The sequence below is a fragment of the Garra rufa genome, chromosome 10 (genome assembly GCF_049309525.1).
Source record: "Garra rufa chromosome 10, GarRuf1.0, whole genome shotgun sequence".
Lineage (NCBI taxonomy): Eukaryota > Metazoa > Chordata > Actinopteri > Cypriniformes > Cyprinidae > Garra > Garra rufa.
This window is the reverse complement of record NC_133370.1, coordinates 1,198,759-1,224,805: the sequence shown is the minus strand read 5'-3', so window position 1 is coordinate 1,224,805 and position 26,047 is coordinate 1,198,759. Positions and strand designations below refer to the sequence as shown.

Genomic DNA, 26,047 nt, shown 5'->3' with positions numbered 1-26,047 from the left:
CTGGTTTTCACCCAACTGTTTGGGTTTATCTTTTATGTAACACATTACTCTGTGTACATAAATACATGGTCATTTTGACATAAGGGTGTGAGCATTTGACCATTCAAGCGCAGTAAGATGTGAAAGAGCCCTGAATACCCAATCGCATGCTTTCTGAGGAACACACGTTCTGTGTGCACTCTTTGGCTGTTTGTCAGTGCACAAGCACCTCATTGTGTCGTTTTACACTGCTTATTGCGTAAATTTATTAAATGTCATGGGTCCGGAATTCAGAGAGATACACGTTCTGTGCGCACTTTGATTATGTGCAAGTCAGCGTTGAGTACTTTTTAACAGATTGTTGTGCTTAATGACCCTATTTAACATCTAGCACGGCCCACTTCGTATTTTCTCATTCATGTATATTTTTAATCACTCTAATGCCGAGTTCAGACTGCACGATTTTAGCCCCGATTTTGACTCGCCGACAGGTTGAGTAATCGCCGACAAATGGCTGAAATCACAGGCAAATCGGTGCTCGTTCATGCGAGTGACAATCACACAGTGTTAACTATCAAAGACGCAATCTGAGAGAATCGCAGACGAATCATGCCGTGTGAAATGTGTCAATCATCTTTATTTATACAGCCCTTTTAACAGGTTGTGTCAAAGCAACAGGACAATAGTGTCAATAGTGCAAAAGTTCCATGCTGCAGCAAAGTCAGATTGTGCAGAGGACTCATCTAGTTCATGTAGTCTTGCGCCGACATCAGTCAAGGTGAGGAGTTCTTTACTGATGATCTGTCTCTGGGGCTCATCTAGTTGACATTCAGGGCTGTATATAGGTGTTGATCCACCATCTGATCTGGATACAGACTGGATCTGGTGGCTACAGTGACCTCGGTATAAGAACAAAACAGACTAATATTAGCGTAGATGCCATTCTTCTTACGATGCAACGAGTGCATCAGGTGTTATGGGAAGTGTTCCCGGTTCCGGTTGACCTAATTAATGCAGCCTAACAATCCTTTAACGGATTTGGATTATAGAAATGTGTTAAGTGTAGGCCAGGTTAAAGAGATGGGTCTTTAATCTAGATTTAAACTGACAGAGTGTGTCTGCCTCCCGAACAGTGTTAGGTAGATTGTTCCAGAGTTTAGGCGCTAAATAAGAAAATGATCTGCCGCCCGCAGTTGATTTTGATATTCTAGGTATTATCAAATGGCCAGAGTTTTGAGAACGCAGCGGACGTGAGGGACTATAATGCGATAGAAGCTCGCACAAATACTGAGGAGCTAAACCATTCAGGGCTTTATAAGTTATTAGCAAGATTTTAAAATCTATATGATGTTTAATAGGGAGCCAGTGCAGTGTTGACAGAACCGGGCTAATATGCTCATACTTTCTGGTTCTAGTAAGAACTCTAGCTGCTGCATTTTGGACCAGCTGGAGTTTGTTTATTAGGCGTGCAGAACAACCACCCAATAAAGCATTACAATAGTCTATCCTTGAGGTTACGAATGCATGAATTAATTAATTTGTTGTAATTTTTTTCTGTTTGCATGTGTTTTCTTAAGTTGCAGTGCGTTGAGCTCTCTCGGCCACCGTACACCTAGGTTCCTGACTGATGACGAAGAATTGACAGAGCAGCCATCGAGTATTAGACAGTGTTTAAGGTTATTACATGCAGAGGTTTTAGGTCCAATAATTTTGATGAAAGAAATTACTCGTCATCCAGTTTTTTATATCAACTATGCATTCCGTTCAAATTGGTATGTTTCGCCAGGCCACAAAGAAATGCCATAATTAAAATGATGCATTTGACATAACTATTGTATTGCAACATATTTCACATGTTCTTTAATGTAAGTTGTAGTTTTGTTTATTGGTATGGTTGAATTTGATCAACAAAGGTCAGCAGCAAAGACATTGGTTAATAAAACGGGATTAAATGCATGAAGGAAACAAAAACTAACTGGCGTTACTTTTTTTGAAAAATAAAAAAAAAATTAACTATAATAACTCTGATGCATATATCTAGCAAAATGCATCTTCCTAGAGCTATTTTTCTTGAAAATTTGACAAAGTGAAAGATTTGTTTCATATCAAAAGTGACAAAACACAAAGCTCATTGTGATTATTGAATGGCAGGTGCTACAAATAATGTGAAATTTCCATCAACGGAAAACAGCATAGACTGAAACATTGATCCTGGAAAAATGTAACACAAATGTTAGTTCATCTAAAGTAAGTTTTGAGTTTTTATTATGGTTGAATTTGATCAACAAAGGTCAGCAGCAAAGACATTGGTTAATAAAATGGGATTAAATGCATGAAGGAAACAAACTAACTACCCTTACTTTTTTGAAAAAGTAACTCAAGTAACTTCTTGTAAATGGAAAAAGTAATGCGTTACTTTACTAGTTACTTAAAAAAAGTAATCTGATTATGTAACTCGCATTACTTGTAATGCATTACCCCCAACACTGATCACTGCCATGATTAAACCGATGCATTAAACATATCATTGATTTGATTAAAATTACAGTAAAATCCATAAAATTGTGATTTTTTACCATTTCAAAAAAGTGTTTTCTATTGGAATATACTGTTAAAGTGTAATTTATTTCTGTAATGCAAAACTGATTTTTCAGCATCATTACTGCAGTCACTGTTAATGTAGCATTGCACCGTTTTTAAGTGTTCTTGAGTGCAGTAACCTGTTGTGACAGAAGTCATTACCTGTCATCTGTCACTCATTAGCGACGGCCGTGCGTTTGTTTGTTTGGTTTAACGCAGACAGGGCCGTGTCGCACCCCGAGAGAGACGCGCACTAGAGAAGCGGAGCGGCCGGCGCTTCTGTGTCTTGTTAACAACCAAGGTGTTTGTTTTCCTTACCTCTCCTTTCCTTCTTTTCTTTCTCTTCCTCCGTCTCTCCAGGAGGGATGTGTGCGGTGGGTGGCGTTAGTCCAGGATCCCCCAGATCTCTGGCCTTTCTGCAAATCAGAGCCTTGTTTGTGTTTCCTCTGATTGAGAACACATTGGCCGGCCGGGGTCCGTCTCTCCGGGGTCCCTCTGACCCCCGGAGAAGGTCCTGCGGGGAAGTAACCCTCCGCTGCCCTCGGAAGGGGGCGACCCGCGTGCCAGCGAGACTAAACCTGGCAAACAAACGCCCGGCGGTCTTGAGTTACTACACAATGTCTTCCTCAAGCATTGGTGTGAGTATCACTCATGTGGAATATGACTTTGCATGTTTGGGGTCAGTAAGAGACTTCTGCTCACTGAGGCTGCGTTTGTTTGATTAAAATTATAATAAAATCTGTAAAATTGTGAAATGTTTTTGCCATTTCCTTTAAGTATTTTGTGTTTGAATATGCTTTAAAGTAAAATTTATTTTTGTGATGCAAAGCTGATTTTTCAGCATCATCACTCCAGCACTCATTCTAATATGCTGATTTGCTGTATTTACTTGATCAAAAATGCAGTAAAATCTGTAAACATTTACTTTATAAAATATAATTTATTTTTGTGATGCAAAGCTGATTTTTCAGCATCATTACTCCAGTCTTCAGTGTTACGTGATCCTTCAGAAATCTTTCTAATATGTTGCTTTCCTGCATTTATTTGATTTAAAAATACAGTAAAATCTGTAAAATTGTGAAATATTTTTACTATTTCAAATAAGTATTTTGTGTTTGGATATACTTTAACATAGAATTTATTTCTGTGATGTAAAGCTGATTTTTCAGCATCATTACTCCAGTCTTCAGTGTCACACGATCCTTCAGAAATTATTCTAATATGCTGATTTTCTGCATTTATTTGCTTAAAAATACAGTGAAAAATCTGAAATATTATTATAGTGTAAAACAGCTGTTTTCTATGTGAATCGATGTTAAAATGTAATTTATTTCTGTAATGGAAAGCTGAATTTTCTGCATAATTACTTCAGTCTTCAGTCACATGATTATTTGATTAAAAAATACGGTAAAAATGTGAACAATTATTCTAATTTAAAATAGGTGTTTTCTATGTGAATATCTGTTAAAATGTAATTTATTTTTGTGATCAAAGCTGGATTTTCAGCATCATTTCTCAAATCTTCAGTGTCACATGATCCTTCAGAAATTGTTCTAATGTTCTGATTTCCTGCATTTATTTAATCAAAATTACAGTAAAATGTGAAATATTATTATAATTTAAAATGGCTGTTGTCTATGTGAATATCTGTTAAATGTAATTTATTTCTGGGATCGAAAGCTGAATTTTCAGCATCATTACTCAAGTCTTCAGTGTCACATGATCTTTCAGAAATCATTCTAATATGCTGATTTCTTGCTCAAGAAACATTTCTGATTTTTATCAGTTGAACACGTTTGTGCTGCACAATATTTTGTGGAAATTGTGATTTTATTTTTCAAGATTCACAGATGAATAGAACGTTTAAAAAAAACACATTTATTTGAAATAGAAATCGTTTGTAACATAAATGTCTTTGCTGTTACTTTTCATCAATCTAATGCATCCTTGCTGAACAAAAGCATTCATTTCTGTCAGAAGGATAAACTCTTACTGACCCCAAACTGTGTAAATGGCAACTGCTTATATTTCTTACACATTAGACATTTGGAAACAGTTCATGAACTGTATATTATTGTTTAAAACTAGTATTCAAAACAGTCTGTAGTATAAAATGATGAATATTTCAGGATATAGCGTCTACATTGTTGTCTCATGACCTCATTGTGTCATGTGTTTAATTCAAGTGGCATAATAGATAAACTAATAACAAATGAAAAGGGAAATAAAATCACATCCGGTTGATTCGTCACACGAGAAATAGAAGGTCAGGTGCATTGCATTATGGGATACAGCTCTGGTTGTCACTGCATTCTAGTAAATGCAATCCATCATCTCAGACTGAAAATGTGCTTCATGCAGAGATTTGCAGTGTTATTCAGATCATTTCCACGCACTTATTGTTTCTAATGTGAGTTTGCGTGTGTGTTTGAGTAGATCTGGACAAACAGATGAAGCGATTCATGCGCTGTGTGACTGAACTTCCTACAGGAAGACCAGAGTGGAATTCAACATAAACAGGACGCTGAAGCGCGAGACTCTACCATCACCGTATGAAGATCCACACACTTGTGCGAAAGAAAGGTACTGATATCAACACTTCAGGTGCTAATATCACCACTTTAGATATTAAAATGCACCTTTAGGGGTAAAGGAGCAAAGGGAATTGCCCCAGTGAGAGCTTTGAGATCATTTTTGTGCATTTTGCATGAAAATCAGGAATGAAATCTAAAATGTTTCTTCTAGACAACAACATAATTAAAGTATGGAGGCCTGTTTCTGACACATGACAAATAAACAAACAAATGAAGATCATTGCCACTTTTTATCTTAGAATTTTTACTTATTTTCTCACAGTTTTTTATTCTGTGCCTCCACATTACAGGAATAGTTCATGAAGGCCATTGCAACTTTTTATCTCACAGTTTGGAGTGTATATCCTACAAGTCTTTTTTTCTTGCAGTTATGCAAAAAATCTGAATTGGCAGATATGAACTTGAAAGTTTGTGAGATATAAATGCAGAATTGCAGGAAAAGTCAGAACTGCCAGAGGGGGGAAATCTGAATTGCAAGATATAAATCTATTATTGTTAGATATAAATGCAGAATTGCTGAAAAATCTGAATTGCAAAATATAAACTCAGTATTGTGAAAAAAGTCAGAATTGTAAGATATAAACTTATTATTGTAAGATACAAATGCATAATTGCTGAAGAAATCTGAATTGCAAGATATAAACTCAGTATTGTGAGGGGAAAAAATCTGAATTGCAAGATATAAACTCAGTATTGTGAGGGGAAAAAATCTGAATTGCAAGAGTTAAGTTATAATTGTAAGATATAAACAGAAAAATTCAGAACTGCCAAACTATAAACTCAGTATGTGGGGGAAAAAGTTAGAATCGCAAGATATAAATTATTTTAAGATATAAATGCAGAATTGCAGAAAAATAAATCTCAATGTCTGAGTTGCAAGATATAAACTCAGTATTGTGAAAAAAGTCAGATTTGCAAGATATAAATTCAAAATTGCAGAAAAAAGTTAGAATTGTGAGGGGAAAAAATCTGAATTGCAAGAGTTAAGTTATAATTGTAAGATATAAACAGAAAAATTCAGAACTGCCAAACTGTAAACTCAGTATGTGGGGAAAAAAGTTAGAATCGCAAGATATAAATTATTGTAAGATATAATGCAGAATTGCAGAAAAAAAAAAATCAAGAATCAGAATTGGTAGATATTACCAATTCTATGTATTGTGGGGGGTGGGGGTGGGGGTTAGAATCGCAAGATATAAATACAGAATTGTTGGGGAAAAGTCAGAATTGCAAAATATGAATACAAAATTGCAGAAAAAAAGTAAAAATTGCTAGGGGGGGAAAACAATTGCAAGATATACATTTATTATTGTAAGATATAAATGCAGAATTGCTGAAAAATAAATCTGAATGTCTGAGTTGCAAGATATAAATACAAAATTGCAGAAAAAAGTTAGAATTGTGAGGGGAAAAATCAAAATTGCAAAGTATAAATGCAGAATTGCAGAAAAAAAGTAAGAATTACAAGAAAAAAAATCAGAATTGCAAGATATAAACTCGGTATTGTGGGAAAAAAAGTCAGAATTGCAAAATGTAAATGCAGAATTGCAGAAAAACATAAGAACTGCGAGATATAAACTCAGTATTGTGAAAAAAAGTTTTGCAAAATATAAGCTTATAATTGTGAGATGTAAATGCAGAATTGCAGAAAAAGTCAGAACTGCCCCCCAAAAAGTCAGAATTGTGAGAGAAAAAAAATCAGAATTGCAAGATATAAATTATTATTATAAGATATAAATGCATAATTGCTGAAAAAATCTGAATCTGAAAGTCAGTATTGCAAAATATAAATGCATAATTGCAGAAAAATTCAGAACTGCCAAAAAGAAATCCGAATTGGCAGATATAAACGCTAGTTTATAAGTTAGAATTGCAAGATATAAATGCAGTATTGTAGGGGGGGAAGTCTGAACTTTGAGAAAAAACATCAGAATTGCAGGATATAAACTTATTATTATAAGATATAAATGCATAATAGCTGGCAAAATCTGAATTGCCAGATATAAACTCAGTATTGCGGGAAAAAAGTCGGAATTACAAAATTAATCAAAATTGCAAGACATAAATGCATAATCGTAGGGAAAAAAGTTGAATTGTGAGACATAAACTTATTATTGTAAGATATAAATGCATTTTGCGGGAAAAAAAAAACTAAATAGCAAGATATACAGTAAATGCAGAATTGCAGAAAGTAAGAATTGCAAGAAAAAAAAAATCTGAATTGCAAGTAAATTTATAATTCCAAGATATAAATGCAGAATTGCAGAAAAAGTCATCAACTGCCAGAAAGGTCAGAATTGCAATATATAAGTGCAGAATTGTGAGATGTTAAAATTGCTGAGAAAATCTGAATTTCAAGATATAAGCTTATAATTGTAAGATTTCAATGCAAAATTGCAGAAAAAGTCAGAAGTGAATGCAATTACATTATAATTATGTGACATTTTTGTTCTGTTGAACAAAGATGAAAATATTTTGAGATGTGTTTTGTCAATGCAGTGGAAGTCAATGGGCATCAGTTTGGTTTCCAACATTCATCTTCTGTTTAAAAGGATAAAAGTAAATCACACGTTTTTGTAAAGTAAAAGTTTTTGTAGAGCTGAGATGTTTGCTCGTGATGTTTGAGCTGAATAAAAGCATCCATATGTGGCATCAGCGTGATAATGAAAGGTGATGCTCATCAGTGTGTTTGTGAAATCCATCATTGAGTTCCACCTGCTGACCGACGCATTCATACACAAACACAACAGCCCACAGCCAAACTGTCAGCACTTCAGATCATCAGTGTGTGTGTGTGTGTGTGTGTGTGTGTGTGTGTGTGTGTGTGTGTGTGTGTGAGGAGCTGTATTCCTCAGCTGTTACACACACATGATGAAAACCTTTGAGTCACTGGTTTTTACTTATTTATGTGTTTAATTCAAAACCATTTTTATTCTCTTACTGTAATTAAGGACTCATTTCCGATTAAGATGGTTGTTGAATTGTGAAATATTATGAGAGAAATTACATTTATCATTTAGCATGTGTTTATTTTTAGTTTTTTAAATTTATAATTTTCCCAGAATAAACAGTTAGTGTATTGTTTGAGAATAATCAATGTACACCTAAATATTATGTAAAATAAAAATATGATAAAATTTGTCTGAGTTTGTCGTAAATCAATGTGCACCCTAAATATATGTGAAATAATAAAAAAAACTTTAAGAAATATGTAATTCATTTGAGAATAATCAATGCACGTACACCTTAATATTTATGTAAAATTAAAAATGATAAAGTTTGTCACAAATCAATGTACACTTTAAATATATGTGAAATTTAAAAAATAGGTTACATTTCATCTGAGAAAAATCATGTATGTACACCTAAATATTTATGTAAAATTAAAAAAAAGAATAAAATAAAAATATATTATATAAGTTTGTCTGAGTTTGTCGCAAATCAGTGTACACCTTAAATATGTGAAATAAAAAAATAAAAAACCTAGTTTATTTGAGAATAATCAATGTACACCTAAATATTTATGTAAAATAAAAAATAAAAAAAATGATCAAATTTGTCTGAGTTTGTCACAAATCAATGTACACCCTAAATATATGTGAAATAAAAAAAAACTTTAAATATGATAATTCATTTGAGAATAATCAATGTACGTACACCTTAATATTTATGTAAAATTAAAAATAAAAGATAAAAAAATGATAAAGTTTGTCTCAAATCAATGTACACCTTAAATATGTGACATTTAAAAAATAAAATAAAATATGATACATTTCATTTGAGAAAAATCAATGTATGTACACCTAAATATTTATGTAAAATTAAAAAAATAATAAAATTAAAAATATTATAAAGTTTGTCTGTGTTTGTTGCAAATCAGTATACACTTAAATATATGTGAAATTAAAATAAACTTTAAAAAAAATTATATGATTTATTTGAGAATAATCAATGTACACCTAAATATTTATGTAAAATAAAAATATAAAAAATGATAAAATTTGTCTGAGTTTGTCGTAAATCAATGTACACCCTAAATATGTAAAATAAAAAAGCGTAAGAATTATGATAGTTCATTTGAGAATAATCAATGTACACCTAACTATTTATGTGAAATAAAAAATAAAAAATTAGAATATGATAAAGTTTGTCACAAATCAATGTACACCCTAAATATATGTGAAATAAAAAAATATTTAAAAATATGATACAGTAATGTGCACTGTAAATATTAAGAAAAATCTAAAAACTTTTTTTTAATACTTTGTGAAATTTACTAGCAATTTCTGAGTCAAGAAAAGTAAAATAATATTTAAATTTCTAGTTAAATAATTATTTAAATAATTTTAGAATTTTTTTCCAGGTTGGTCATTTTGTATTTTGTAATAAATGAATGCTGCGTGTGTTTGTGTGTTTCCAGGAGTTCAGTGTGGGCTTGATTATTGTGGGCTGATCTTCAGTAAAGTGCAGCATGAGCTTGGACACCTTCACCTGCTGCTCCACAGAAACAAAAGAGCAGAGGTGAGCCAGAAATAGCCGCGCGAGAGCGTTTCCTCTTGGCCGATCAAAGGAGCATTTGTGCAGCTTTAACTCCCCGCGGCTGTGCAGCGCAGATAAGCATCAAACCTCACGCACACACACCGGTCTGCGGCTGCGCCAATGCAACAGAGCTGTTTGCCTTCTTATTGTCTCATTTAGTTTTCCTCCAGGGTCTGCCATGTAGATCCTATCAGCAGATGATACATGCAGGGATGAAGGTGTTAAAGGTTCGACACATTGAAACACCTCTTTGCAGTTCAAAAGGTGACTTTTATGGTAAATTACTACTAACTTGCATAATAAAATTTATTATTTGTATTAGTATGTTACATTTAAATATTTGTTTTCTTGTCATATTTGTAATTTTAATATATGATTATTATGTTGAGTTAGTATTTTATTTAATATGATGAATAATTTTTTTTTATTTTATAAAAAAAGTAAACACATTTTGTTTCATTTAAATATATTTAAAAATTAAATATTTTACTTTTTTAATTATTTTATTTAATATATTAAATAATATTTTTTAATATTTAATTAAACATTACAAACACATTTTTATAATTCATTAAATGTATAATTTTTAAAAGTATTTATTTGTATTAATAATTCTTAATAAGAAAATAAATCATTTGTAATTATAATTTCTTGAAAAAAAAGACAACTACATTTTCTGCCCGCATTTTTTTATTAACTCAGTATTGTGAAAAAATGATGAAATAATGCAGAATTGCAGAAAAAAAAGTCAGAATTATGAGAAGAATTCAGAATTGCAAGATATAAATGCAGAATTGCTGGGGAAAAAAAGTTAGAATTATGAGAAAAAAATCTGAATTGCGGGATATAAACTTATTGTAAGATATAAATGCATAATTGCTGAAAAAATCAGAATTGCAAGATATGAACATATATAATTGTGAGATATAAATGCAGAATTACAGAAAAAGTCAGATCTGCAAAATAATATTTAAAATTTTTTAATTAATTTTACAAATATATTTTATAATTGCAGTAAATGTGTGTGTATATAAATAAGAAATTATAAAATAAAAAAATTAAACTATATATATATATATATATATATATATATATAAATGCAGAATTGCAGAAAGTCATAACTGCAAAAAAATAATAAATAATATTTTTTAATATTTCATTAATTTTACAAACATATTATTCATTTAAAAAAATCTGAATTGTGAGATATAAACTTAAAAAATCAGAAGTTATAGATATTAACTCAGTATTGTGAATATAATGTCAGAATTGTAAGGGAAAAAACAGGATTGTGAGATATAAATGCAAAATTGCAAAAAAAAATATCAGAATCACAAGATAGAAACGTATGATTTTGATATAAATGCAGAATTTATATTTTATTATTTAATTCAATATATTACATTTTTTTAAATATTTAATACAAATTTTTACTGAATCAATTTGTCTTGATAATATTACATACAATAATATATAAGAACATATTAAAAGTCACTGTCAGTTTTTAATTTGCATTAATCACATTCTAATGACTTTCAATAAATCTGCTGACAGATATCAGTCATTTAAAGCAGTGTCGTTAACTAACCTGCTTTACCAGTGAAATCAATCTTTTATTCCATTTAATCAGCTGCGATCATTCAATTATTAATCATTGATGTGGTTCTGTGTCTGAATGTGTGCAGATGCTCTCGCTGACTGTAATATATTATAATAATTTGACAGGCGGGTTGTTGGGAGAACGGCTGAGAGCTTCCCATACGCTTCCTGCGGCCGATAAGAAAGGAAAACAGGCTCTCGCTCTCAAAGCAGAAACGCTTCAGGAAGAGCGAGCGCTCTATGGGCTTTGTAATTTAAGGCAGAGGTCAATCCCGGCCTTTACAAAGTGAGGAAGCCCCTCCACCCCACATTAACGCTCCGCCGGCTCGGACCACAGAGAAACACTCGCTCAACCTCGAGAATAAAGCTGAGTCTGGCTTATACCACAGAGATGTCGTTATTTTAGTACATAATAATAGGAAAACACACATGCTTTGTGCTATGAAGGCATTTCTGATTAACATACAGCATGCACTTTTTTGCTTTAACTTAATATGGTAATATGATAAAGTAAACTCAAGAATAATCAATCTACACCCTAAATCTAATAAAAAATATTTGTTCATTTTTTTCATTAATTAAAAATATTATTTTCTCACTATTTAGATTTTTTAAATCTAGTATAAAGAATATATATTTTTTTTAAAAAAATAATTAAATGTTAAAAATAATGATTAAAATCATAAAATAATATAATAATCATAAATATCATGGGTATATTTGTAGCAATAGCCAGAAATGCATTGCGTGGGTCAAAATTATCGATTTTTCTTTTGCGCCAAAATCATTAGGATATTAAGTAAAGATCATGTTCCATGAACATATTTTGTAAATTTCCTACCGTAAATATATAAAATTAAAACCCACATTTTTATTTTAATGTTCAAATTAATAAATATTAGAACAATCAAATAAAATATTACAAAATAATAATTATGACAAATTATGCAAATAAATTTAATTATAACAATGTTATAAAACAAATAAAGATTATATTAAAATATTAAAAATATCAGACATATTATAATATATTATAATATATTTTATTATAATTATTTTAATAATTTAAATATATTACAAATATTCTTAATAAATAATATAAATAATTTAACAATTAAATATTAACCTAGTTTTTCAGCTTTATTTAAATATTACTTTTTTCTAAATGCAACCAGGTTTATGGTCACTCAGTCATTTTATAAAAAAAAGGGTATTCTTTTTGGTTTTAAAGATTGTTTTTAATTAGTTAATTTATTTATTATTTTAAGATTTAAGGGTTTTATTATTTTTATTTATTCATTTGTATTAACAATGGCATTGTGCTTTCTTGAGCTTAGAGAGAAAAAAAGACAAAAACTAACTTTTCTACCCACATATTTTTCAATAACTCAGTATTGTGGGGGGGAAAGTCAGATTTGCAAGATATAAATGCAGAATTGCAGAAAAAAAGTCTGAATTATGAGAAAAATTCAGAATTGCAAGATATAAATGCATAATTGCTAAAACAATATAGTATTGCAAGATATAAGTGTATAATTTTGAGATATAAATGCAGAATTGCTGAAAAAAATAAATCTATTTATATTTTCTTATTTTATTCAGTATATTAAATAATATTTTTTAATCTTTAATTAAAATTTTTTACAATTTTATAATTTAATGTAAAATTATAATCTTTAAAATAAGTCAATTTATATAAACGTCATATAAGATGTTTTTTTTTATTCATTTTCTAAATCGAAGTCAGAATTATTAAACTTTTTTGAATTGCCAGATATAATCTCAGTATTGTAAAAAAAAAGTCAGAATAGCAAGCAAATGTTGACTGTATGTGTGTTTCTTTAAAATGTGTAAGAGATCTAGACATTTCATTGTAGGTGTTTCAGATCAGTTTTTTATATTCTAGGCTCTTTGAATCATTAGATATTTTTGTTAAGATCTAAAGAACTCGTAAAAGAACTTAAGGATGTAAAGCTCTTATAAAGCTGTACTTTGTTAAATTGAAACATGATGTAAAGTGCACATAAGCCGGCTCATGTCTGCCATATTCTGAAGGAGGTTTGATAAATTCAGCAGGCTGCACAGGCCATTACTGTAGCACATATAGAAACACCTTGAGTGAAAGTCTGTGTGCATTGAGTCTGATGTTGGCTGATGTTGATCAGGTCTGCGGCGTCCCACTGACCCGGAGCTTCAGTCCATCTGCATTCTTGCACTTTGAACCATAAACATCCTCCTTTCAAAGAGCTTGGCAGGAAGTTTCTGACTTGTCCCTTAAATGTGCTATAGTCTATTGAAAATATGAGCCTGCTGGATTACTTCAGCTTTTAATAGAATATAAATGTTGTGGATTCAACATGCTGAGTGTTCCTGTGACATAATGCTGCATTTGAGATCGTCTATGGCTTTCAGATTGATTTGCATTGCAGTCTTATTATAATTTAAGTCTAGGATAGGACAATATTTGGCCGAGATGCATCTATTTGAAAATCTGGAATCTAAAGGTGCAAAAAAATCTAAATACTGTGAAAATCAACTTTAAAGTTGTCCAAATTAAGTTCTTAACAATGCATATTACTAATCAAAAATTACATTTTGATATATTTATAGTAGGAATATTACAAAAAATCTTCATGGAACATGATCTTTGCTTAATTTCCTAATGATTTTTGGCATAAAAGAAAAATCAATAATTTTGACCCATACTATGTATTTTTGGCTATTGCTACAAACTTACCCCAACGATTTAAGACTGGTTTTGTGGTCCAGGGTCACATATATATATATATATATGTGTGTCAAACCTCCAAAAAAACAGACATTAAAGATCACTTATTTTTATTTTTATTTTATTTATTTATTTATTTTTTGATTGAGATTCTCAATCCTGTAATGGACAAATTGAGATTAGTTTAAAAAGGATTTTACACAGAACTTGTCATAAAACAAACATCTACATTATTATAGCAAGATATAAATGCATAATTGCTGAAAAAATCTGAATTGCAAGATATAAACATATATAATTGTATAATTGTGAGAAAGTCAGAACTGCAAAAAAAACCTGAATTTGTATTTCATTATTCAAATTATAAAATTTTGAAAACATTATTTTATAATTTTATATATATATATATACATATATATATATATTATTTTTTTTTAAGATTTAAGGTTTATTTATTTCTTTGTATTAAAATTGTGCTGACTTGAGCTTAGAAAGAGAGAAAAAAGAAAAAAACTAACTTTTCTGCCCACATATTTTTCAGTATTGTAAAAAAAGTCAGAATTGCAAGATATAAATGCAGAATTGCTGAAAAAAAGTCTGAATTGTGAGGAAAAAATCTGAATTGCAAGATATAAACATAATTGTAAAATATAAAATATGCATAATTGCTCAAAAAATCAGAACTGTCAGATATTAATAATATTAATATCAGATATTAATATAAATGAAAAGTTAGAATTGCAAGATATAAATTAAGAATTGCAAAAAAATTATGAGAATTATGAGAATTATGAGAAAAGTTCAGAATTGCCAGATATAAACTCAGTATTGTGGAAAAAAGTCAGAATTGCAAGATATAAACATAGTATTGCTGAAAATAAAAGTCTGAATTGTGAGGAAAAAAATCTGAATTGCAAGATATAAACTTTTATAATGGTAAAATATAAATGCATAATTGCTTAAAAAATCAGAACTGTCAGATATTATCTCAGTATTGTGAATAAAAAGTCAGAATTGCGAGATATAAATGCAGAATTGTAGGGAAAAAAGTCAAATAGAGATGAGGTTTAAAAAGAATTTTACAAAGAACTTGTTATAAAACAAAGATCTACCTGCTCATGTGTCCCTGATAACAATTTAATGATAACAAATGTAACGTTTAACATATTTTTCACATTTTACAGGATTGAAGCTAAAATTACACACATTGTGTGTCTATAGTCTCCTTATTTTTGTAAAAAAAAAAAAATGAATGCAGAAGTTTACTGAAAAAAAAAAGATTTAATTAACTTTTTTGAATATTATATTTGAAAAAAAAAATATAGGGAAAACAATTAAGAATCCATGCATTTCTTGCTAATTACTATCTGACATGTTAAGGACTAAAACAATAAAATTGTGGTTTTAGTTAAACACTTAAATGATTCATTTAATTTACTACATTTTTTAAGTAAGTGTTTGCAAACTATTTATTTTAGATACATTTAAAAACAAAAACAAAAAAGGTTGAAAGTTAGTCAACTAAATGTGTTTATTTAAATGTAGCTAAAATAAATTGATTGCAATCACTTACCTTAAAATTAGTAAATTAAATTAATAATTTTTCAGTGTTTAACTAAAACCTAAATTTAATTGTTTTAGTCCTTAACATGTCAAATAGTAATCTGCAAGACATTTTTTTTTCTAAAAAGTAAACGTAACAAGGCGGGACGGGGTTGAAGTCTGTAACACATTTGAAGGAATGCATTGCCTTCAGTTTTCATTTTTGGTTTCGTTTCTATCTCATATTGTCCCCTTATTTCTGGGTCAACATATCTGCATGGCCAACACTGTTTGCAGTTTCTTTGCAAATGTGGTGCTATTTCTAATGTAGGATGTTTGTCAAAGTTTAAGTGGATATATTATATCAAAAATTCTAGTTATAACAAAAAATGAGTTGTCATGATTTTGGTAAGTATATATTTCCTGAAACCATTAATATTTTATTTATTCATTTATTTATTTAATTTAAATGATTAAAATTACTCAACTCTGTCACACGTTTGCAACCCTGTAACAATGAAAAATACTTATATTTGTAATGGGGTTGAGGTTTTTCACTCAAAATGGACACTGCTTCTCATGTAGCTATAGGAGAAAGAAAAACATTGTAAATAATAATGGAATAAAATAAAATGTTGAAAAATAATCATTTTACATCTTAATTTTATCTAACATGGGTTGAGTTGTTAAGCTTGACAGTACCCTCTCTGGCTAAAATATGCCTCAAAAATATAAATATAAAAAGTATGATACTATTAACAATTTTCTGCAGCACTATTTGAACCTGAATGATATGATTTCTGGTAAATAATGTCACATGAATAGTGTCTAAATCATTAGGGGTATAGAATAGTTAGGGTTGAATTCAGACTTTAAAGTCTGTTTTTATCAAATTTTATGACATTTCGTCAATAATTTTCTAAGTACAAACTTAATGAGGTGGCTGCAGGGACATGACAAAATGCTTGGTTTAAGAGATATAAGACATTATTTTATGCTAAAAAAATATTAAAATGCAATAATTATTTTTATTCATTATAATGAGCCTACCAAAGTATTGTGAAAAGCTTTGAGCAAATAATTTTGTTGAACCACCACTTTAGAAACTCGACTGAAATCATACCGAATCCCATGTATGTAAAGTAGTTTTATTATTAGGTTAAATTATTATTAAAAATTATTTACAAATGTTTTAATGTGTGTTTTTGACAATCAATTAAGCGATTAAGGCTGTCACTTAAGTGAAAGTGCGTGTAACGCGCACGGACGCGCGCTTGAGCGCGACAGATCGACTGCGGTGTTTCACCTCACTAAACACTAAACAAACGCGCGCTCTCTGTTCAGTTTCAGAGGCGTGAAGGAGCCGATAGATGCTGATGACATACACAACACACAGCTGCTACACCTGAGAGAGAGAGAGACACACTGCGATCTGAATAAACTGATGCATGTTGCATGAATACACTAGGCTTGGCGATCAATATCTGCGCCTATTATTTGGAAATACACACTTCATTCAAAAAAAATCGTGTTCTTTTTTTCTAGACCTCAAAATAATATTTTGTATAAAAGTATATTATATACAATAGGCTATATAAAATGCATTATTGAATCTTTATTTTAAACTAAATGTTATTTTATTTAATTATATTTCATATTTTATTTTATTTGTTTTTGTTTTTTAAAATGTAACACACATGTAAAACATAAAATATTTTTCTATATTTTGAGGAATTATGTTAAATATGGCTTGACGATAAATCTAGAAATAAAAGAGGGTTATGGCATAAAATAGCGATTTAAATTTATGAAACAAATTACATCACGGAATGTTTTTTTTTTTAATTTTTTAAATATTACTGGTAGGTGGAGTTGAATCTTCAAAAATGTTAAAAAATATATAAATATATATACTTTGTTTGCATTGCCAAGGCATTATACACAGACAAGAAAAAGAAATATGCAATAAAACAAAGATATAATAAAGATAAAATGGATAAAGGTGTTCAAATAAGGCGCTAAGTGATTAATAAATTACTTAAATAAACATTTATCAAGATGTGAAATTATGGACTTTGGCCACATCAATTGATCAAGAATAATTCTCTCTATAAATTAAAAAATGGGGAAAAGGTGACGTCCATATCTTTGTTATAATCGCAAAACATAAATAAGTGATAGGCTAGTCTTGAGGCTGTTACCGTGAACGCGCAATATAAATTGTGTAAATATCATAGCCTGGAGTGCATTCGGTGATAAAGGTGTTATTCTGGCGGAAAACGCATCGGTTGGTTTGCGAAGCGATGAGAGAGACGTGACGAAAGCGGAATATGATGATGATGATGATGATGATGAGAAGATCAGCGCGAGTTGAGTCTGACGACAGCAGAGTTTCGCCTTTCACACGAGGGGGAAAAAAGTTGCAGGATCTTCCAGGAGAAGCTTCAAGCTTAAACCACATCGAGATCTCGAGTCCTTCACAGCAAAAGCCGAGCGTTACCGAAGCAGCAGCTGCTATTTCACCCAAAAGTCTGGTCATTTATGGATCCGCGGTGACCTGATGCGTAACCCAAACCTCCAGAGCTAGAATCAGGTACCAAACAGACCTTTATCGCCGTGCACACTTAGGCACCGGGGTTTGTTTTGATGTTTTGTTTGCTTGTGTTTTTCAAGTGATGGCATCTTACCATAGCTTAGATGATGACGCAATGGCTTTGATGGTGCACGACACGAACGCGGTGAAGAAAGAAGAGTTCGCGAAGGACGAGCCGGTCCAGGAGCCCAGTTCGGACAAGGTGGATCCGTCGCAGAAGCCGCCGTATTCGTACGTGGCTCTGATCGCTATGGCCATCCGGGAGAGTTCGGAGAAGAGGCTGACCCTCTCCGGCATCTACCAGTATATCATCACCAAGTTCCCCTTCTATGAGAAGAACAAGAAGGGCTGGCAAAACAGCATCCGACACAACCTGAGTCTCAACGAGTGCTTCATCAAAGTTCCCCGGGAAGGCGGCGGGGAGCGCAAGGGCAACTACTGGACTCTGGATCCGGCCTGCGAGGACATGTTCGAGAAGGGCAACTACCGGCGTCGGAGGCGCATGAAGCGGCCTTTCAGACCGCCTGCGGCTCACTTCCAGCCGGGCAAGTCTCTCTTCGGCGGCGACGGATACGGCAGCTACCTCCCCGCGCCCAAATACCTCCAGTCCGGCTTCATGAACAACAGCTGGCCGCTGGCGCAGCCTCCTCCGCCGATGAGCTACGCGTCCTGCCAGATGGCCAACGGCAACATGGGTCCCATGAAAGGACTGTCCGCTCCGTCGTACAACCCCTATAGTCGAATGCAAGCCATGGGCCTGCCCAACATGATGAACTCGTACAGCGGGATGGGGCACCACCAGCACCAGGCGCAGCAGCAGCAGCCCTCGCCGGTGCCGTCCAACTCCGCGGCCGCTTTGCAGTTCACCTGCTCCCGGCAACCAGCCGAGCTCTACTCGTACTGGGACCACGAGGCCAAAAACTCCTCGTTACACTCGCGGATTGACATTTGAACCGAGGGAATGTCCAAACGGGACTCGGAACTGGTTTTACGCATCCAGCAAGGTAAACAGGGTAACTTTTGTTGCTGAAGAACAAACAGATCTGAACTGAATCTCAGTCGCTAGATGTTCTGGACTGCGTGGAGAAATGGTTGTTTTGAAATTCTAAATCAGTAGTTTTTGATTTGATCGCTTCAGGATAAACACGTTTTACAAAAATGCCTTCAGTTTCGTGATCTAAAATTCAGTTTAGAACGAAAAAAAAACATTTGCGAAATTGTTTGGGACCATTGTGATTTTTACATTTTGGATTGTCAAACCAGCACTTACTATTTTCTATTTGCTTTCAATAAACTGTTTTGATTAAAATGTCTTTGACAGTCGATACGATGAACACTGAGAAAAAAAGTGGAATGTGCATTCTTAAAAATAAAGGTTATTGGCATCAATAGTTAACTTTTAATATCAATGGAACCTTTACATTAAAGAGTTCTTTTGATTATTAAATTCTGTTCTTCAGAAAAATTGTATCCAATTCCAAAATGCTTCGTCTCTAAGAAAGTGGAATATGCACTCTTAAAAATAAAAGTTCTTAATTGGCATCAATGGTTAACTTTTAATATCAATGGAACCTTTCCATTAAAGAGTTCTTTGGATTATTAAATTCTGTTCTTCAGAAAAATTGTATTCAATCCCAAAATGGTTCGACTCTAAAACAAACCTTTAAAAAAGTGGAATGTGCAATGTTAAAAATAAAGGTTATTTATTGGCATCAACATAGTTAACTTTTAATATCAGTGGAACCTTTCCATTAAAGGGTTCTTTCGGATTATTAAATTCTGTTCTTCAGAAAAACTGATCACTGAAATGTTCTTTGAGGAACCCAAAATGGTTCGTCTCTAAAAAAAAAAAAAGAAAAAAAAGTGGAATGTGCATTCCTAAAAATTAAGATTCTTGGCATCAATAGTTTACTTTAAACATCCATGGAACCGAAAAGGTTCTTTATAGTGGAAAAGGGTTATTTAGATTATTCAAATGTTCTTCACACTAAGAAAAAATGGTTTCTTTTAAGAATTGTTCACTGAAATGTTCTTTGAGAAACTAATCATGCAAATGTGCATCTCCTCAGACTTACTGCCTTATTGTAAATGACAGCCAGACGATATGTTTTTATGAAGTTATAATAATAATAACATTGAAAGAATTAGGTCTGATTCTGCTTTATATATTTGCGAAAGAACATAATGCATCAAATATTGACAATAACAATTTGCTCTTAAAGTGCATGACTTTCATAATCATAATCATCATAAACATTGGATTCATTTTCATTTCAGACCCAAAATGGTTCTACTCTGGCCTTACTGCAAAAGAAAAAAAAAAAACGTTTGGAAACTTTATTTTTACGAGTGTATTAAGCCAAATATATTTATTTTTTATTCTAGAACGAGTCTTTCGTGTCATTTCGATATGACAGATTTTGTTTGTTAGATATTATTTTTCAGAAAGATAAGGTACTCATTATTTTCAGGTCGAGAAACAATAGATGTGAGAAGGTTCAGTCAGTGCCGTTATTCTAAAATATACACATTTTACCAAAAAAGAGAGAACAATGACTTCTAATCGCGCTTTAGTCATTGATATTTGTCCTTCTGAGCGAAAATTGGATTCATTATAATAAATAATCAGTGTAAATGTAATTGTAAGGCCCGTTAGCTGATGACAATCTTCAATTGTGTTTGATTTCGTTCCGTGTGAACAAACAGACGTAAATAAACTCTATTGAAATAATGCATCAGTGTTTAGTGTTCTGTCACATTCTCTGGAAAAATAAAATGGTTACAAAAAAGCTTATCTTGTTATAAAAGTCTTTGAATTTGAATAAAAAAAAACGATTTTGTTTACAAAATAAAGAATTGGTCAATACACGAGCGACGAAAAATCTGTTTTTTAATTTTAATTTTATCATTTCTAGTAAACACTAATATGTTTTCTTGAATTAATGTATTTTTATATGCCCTTGCATTTGTATTTAGTCTTATCTTACTGGCAAAAAATATTAGGCCTGTATATCTCATAAATGCATTCATTCGTTTCATGCAAATCGAATTTATTACGTTTGCATGAAAAGTATAAAATAAATCGCGTAATGCAAGCATGCGAAAATAATACAAATTAAAAATCAAACTAAAAAATATGCATTGAAGTGATTGCAATGTTGTGTTTGTAAACAGCAGATATTCTAAAGCAAATGGCATTGGTTTTGTATGAATACTGTACTAATGTTGGCAGTGAGTGTCTTTCATTCCTTCATACTGTGATGGAGGCCTGGTTTAATGAAAGTTCATGAGAAAACAGGCCTGAATCGCTCATTCCAGCCGTTCCATATTTTCACATCAGAGAAAAACAACAGCTGAAAATCCTGTAGCGAGACTCAAAAAAGAAAACCGAAGCAAACGCGAATTACTCCGCAGATCGCCGGCTGGAAATTAACGATGCATGCACAACATGTTTTTATTGTTATTGTTTGTTTGCTTTTGTTTCAGAAACTAATCATGCAAACGTGCATCTCCTCAGACTTATTGCCTTATTGGTAAATGACAGCCAGACGATATGTTTTTATTACGTTATAATAATAATCACATTAAAAGAATCAGGTCTGATTCTGCTTTTAATATTTGCGAATGAACAGAGAGCAACAAAATTTTGACAAATAACAATTTGCTCTTAAAAATGCTGAAATGCATAACTTAAGGCATGAAAAATGCATAACTTTTCAAAAGCATAATGCATTAATTTTGATTTCAGACCGTCCGTCAAAGCTTGCATTTAAAACAAAAAAAAATGTTAATTGATAATCTTTTAAAACATCAGTCGTTATTTATGTTTTATTAGATGTCTTCTGCGTTTTAAAATGCGCATCACCGCGGCTGATGTTTGCATTTGACACTAATTCTATTGAATTAAAAGAACAGGGCTGATCAATGTTTATCTGACTGTAAACACAGTGAATTTCCGCTTTTTCCAGAATCCGGCAATTGTGCAAAAACTCTAAGGCGAATACAGAAACGACTCAAATCACCCATGTTTTTGTGAAATTATTTATTCGAGAGCTGTAAAGGCCGCATTCCTTCTGAGTGTCACGTGACTGATCGTGAACACGTGATGTAAATCCATCCACCTGTCAGGAATAATTAGAAATGGCCTGTGTGGGGTATATATAAATCCAAACAGGCCTGTGTTAATTTTGGATTCAAGAACGCAATTCTAGCGTGTCATTTTGATATAGAGACATAGAAAACAACGCAGATCTTTAGTAAGTTTGATTTTATTCCAGAGTTCAAGGTTGGATTTAATGTGAGGTGTTTTTGTGAACTGAGATGATGCATTTAGAAAATGAAACAAACACAAAGAGCTGATGTTTGACCACTAGATGGCGCCAGAAGCACATCACAAAATATAGATTTCTGAGCGATTCCGCATTAATTATTTATTGTTTATTTTAGATAGTCAGAAAAGTTGAATTAGCATAATCTGTGAACTTTAGTATAATGTTTATAATTAATATTAGTATAATTTTATTATGCTCTAGACGGGTTAAATCCTTAAAATTAGTTTTGTAGACAAATATAAATTGTGTGCATCAATCACATTTTGAAACAAAAGGTTTCTTATTTATTTTGACAGTTTGTTTGAGTGTATAGTGAAATAATGTCTTTCAAATAATATGAATTGATTATCAAAAGTTCATAAAATATATTAGTTATTTATAAGTTAATTGCTTATGTAAAACAGCTATTCAGTCTATGTTGTTCATGCAATAATAATGATTTCAGTGCCTGCTTTTAAGGACTTTTAAGGTTTTTTATTACTGTATTATTTTTAATGCTAAGGTAAATTATAATTCTGCCTTTTTTATGCATTTGGGTGTTTTTTTATACATTTGTGTCTTTACAAATATATAGTCTTTCAAATAATATGAGCTTTAAAAAAATCCTAAAATATTTCAAATATATGTTTGTAAAACAGTTTTAAGGACTGTTTTTTAATGCTAAGGTAAATATAATTTATAATATATAATATAATTCTGCTTTTTTTATGCATTCAGGTGTTTTAATACATTTGTGTCTTTATGCAAACAAATAGGTATTCTTTCAAACAATATGAGCTTAAAATACCTCAAATATTTGAAAATTATTTAAAAATTGCTGTTTAAAATATATGTTTGTAAAAAGCACATTATTTCAGCTATACACACAAAATTGTCAGTTTTTCTAATACACCTATGTGGTGTTAATAATTTGACAATCTTGGGCTGATGCTGTTCATGCAATAATAATGATTTCAGTGCAGACGTTTTAATGCTAATAATTCTGCAATTTTTTATGCATTCAGGTGTTTTGGTTATACATTTGTGTCTTTATGCATACAAATATGTAGTCTTTCAAATAATATATGCTTAAAATACCTCCTAAAATATTTTAAAATGATTTGAAAATTGCTGTTTAAAATATATGTTTATAAAAAGTACATTATTTCAGCTATACACAAAATTGTCAGTTTTTCTAATGCACCTATGTGCTGTTAATAATTTGACATATATTTGGACTGATGCTGTTCATGCAATAATAATAATTTCAGTGCTTGATTTTAAGGACCGTTTTTAATTATTACTTTTAATGCTAAGGTGTTTTTTCTATACATTTGTGTCTTTTTGCATACAAATATGTAGTCTTTCAAATAATATGGGCGTAAAATATTTTTAAATGATTGTGATTGTTTGTAAAAAGCACATTATTTCAAGTATACACAAAGTTGTCAGTTTTTCTAATGCGGTGTTAATAATTGGGCATATTTTTGGGTTAATGCTGTTCATGCAATAATAATGATTTCAGTGCTTGATTTTAAGAACTGTTTTTTTTATTTTTATTTTTTTATTACTTTTAATGCTAAGGTAAAAAAAATGCATTCAAGTGTTTTTTTTAATCAATTTTTATACAGTTTTTATAATACGCCTATATGGTGTTAATAATTTGACATATTTTTGGGCTGATGCTGTTCATGCAAAAATAATGATGTCAGTGCTTGAATTTAAGGACTGTTTTTTAATGCAAAGGTAATTTGTTATGCATTCAGGTGTTTTTTTAATACATTTGTGTCTTTATGCATACAAATAGGTAGTCTTCCAAATAATATGAGCTTAAAAAAACTCCCAAAATATTTAAAAATGATTTTAAAATTGCTGTTAAAAATTTACATATTTGGGTTAATGCTGTTCATGCAATAATAATGATTTCAGTGCTTAATTTTAAGGACTGTTTTATTATTATTATTATTATTATTATTATTATTATTATTATTATTATTATTATTTTTAATGCTAAGCTAAATTATAATTCTGCTATTTTTATGCATTCAGGTGTTTTGTTGCGATGTTAATAATTTGACATTTTTGGGCTAACGCTGTTCATGCAATAATAATGATGCTTGATTTTAAGGACTGTTTTTTTAATGCAAAGATAAATAATAATTCTGCTATTTTTATGCATTCAGGTGTTTGTTTATACATTTGTGTCTTTATGCATAAAATAGGTAGTCTTTCAAATAATATGAGAAAAATGCATTTAGGCATTTTATGCATTCCGGTGTTTTGTTGCAGTGTTAATAATTTGACATTTGTGGGTTGTTGCTGTGCATGCAATAAGATAAAGAATGAGATTCATGCAATGGATTTCTCTTGTAGATAACTTTTTTCAAACCCTTCATTTACAGGAATAGTGGCATGTGAAGTAAAAATTCTTGTTTATGCATTAATTTATGTAATGTTTATTTGGAAAAATTTAAAGCCATGCACCTTTTAAAACTACGACATTTTCATTGTGTGTGTGTGTGTGTGTGTGTGTGTGAGAGAGAGAGAGGGATAGAGGGAGAGAGGGAAAAAAAGAGAATATTAGTATTTTTGTTGAAGCTTCCAGTGCTGTAGCAGTAGATATTCTCTCATGAAAATACTAAAGGCTTTTTCCAGAACTGTGACGTGTGTTTGTGATCACATACGGATCATCAACATCAAACCAGAACCACAATTCTGATCCAGGATGAAGATAAAGCTGAAATCAGTCTCGAATCCATCAGACCACAGCATTTACAGGTCAGTCGTATTTTATTTACTCATTTGATTTAGCATTTCTCTCTTATACTTGAAGAAGTGAATTAGATTTGCCAGGTTTTGCACATTTAGTAAATGCACCAAAGATGAAATCATGTTTATATAGTCTGTTATAATGTGTACAGGTTCTCTTAAAATATTGCATCTGTTCCTATTACAGAAAGAAACTCTTCTTTAAGTCTGATTTAATGTTGTAGAATCGTACTTTAATATGCACACATATATGCACTTGAACTGACATTTCAGACACATTAAACAGATTGTAGAAGCAGCATGTTAAGAGTTACAATTATTCATATGCTGTAAAAAAAAAATGATTCTCAAAGATTAATGTACAAGAAATATTCCAGTATTTTTACTGCAAACTTTTACATTTAACCCAGTGTTACTTGTAACTATTTGTAAAATTTAATAGCAATGTCTGAGTAAAAAAATAGTTTTTACAGTGTTACAACTGACACCCCAGCAATAAGACAAAAATGCTGTGCAAATAATGCTTATTATAACAGTCATTCATCAGCATCAGATTAACCATCAATATCTTCACCTGTGTATTAATCTGGAAAATGATGCATCTCTGTAAATCCAGTGGATTATTTCAGTAGTTCCACAACTAGACAAACATATACATGTATTTATCCTGAAATTAGATACAAAAATATCAAAGCATCTGATCAAACAAACGCTGCAGGTTTTCTCAGAACTACTTTCAATTTTCTGAGCCACTTCATTCATGTCTCTCTGTATAAAGAGAGAGGAGAGTACAGTACTAAAGTGCTGTCAGATT

At 31.3% G+C, this 26,047-nt stretch overlaps 2 protein-coding genes across 2 annotated transcripts in view; one reads left to right on the top strand and one right to left on the bottom strand.

Annotated features, from left to right (window-relative positions):
- Positions 1-26,047, bottom strand: part of LOC141344410 (protein APCDD1-like) — a 122,599-nt gene that overhangs the window by 27,998 nt on the left and 68,554 nt on the right. The window lies entirely within an intron of this gene.
- Positions 18,016-19,283, top strand: LOC141344193 (forkhead box protein L2-like). Its single transcript, XM_073848989.1, has one exon. It carries the CDS (start codon positions 18,237-18,239, stop codon positions 19,104-19,106), a length of 870 nt encoding a protein of 289 aa, XP_073705090.1. The 5' UTR covers positions 18,016-18,236; the 3' UTR covers positions 19,107-19,283.

Bases quoted from the DNA above. Each gene is read 5' to 3' on its own strand.
- LOC141344193 (XM_073848989.1), top strand. From the start codon at position 18,237: ATGGCATCTTACCATAGCTTAGATGATGACGCAATGGCTTTGATGGTG.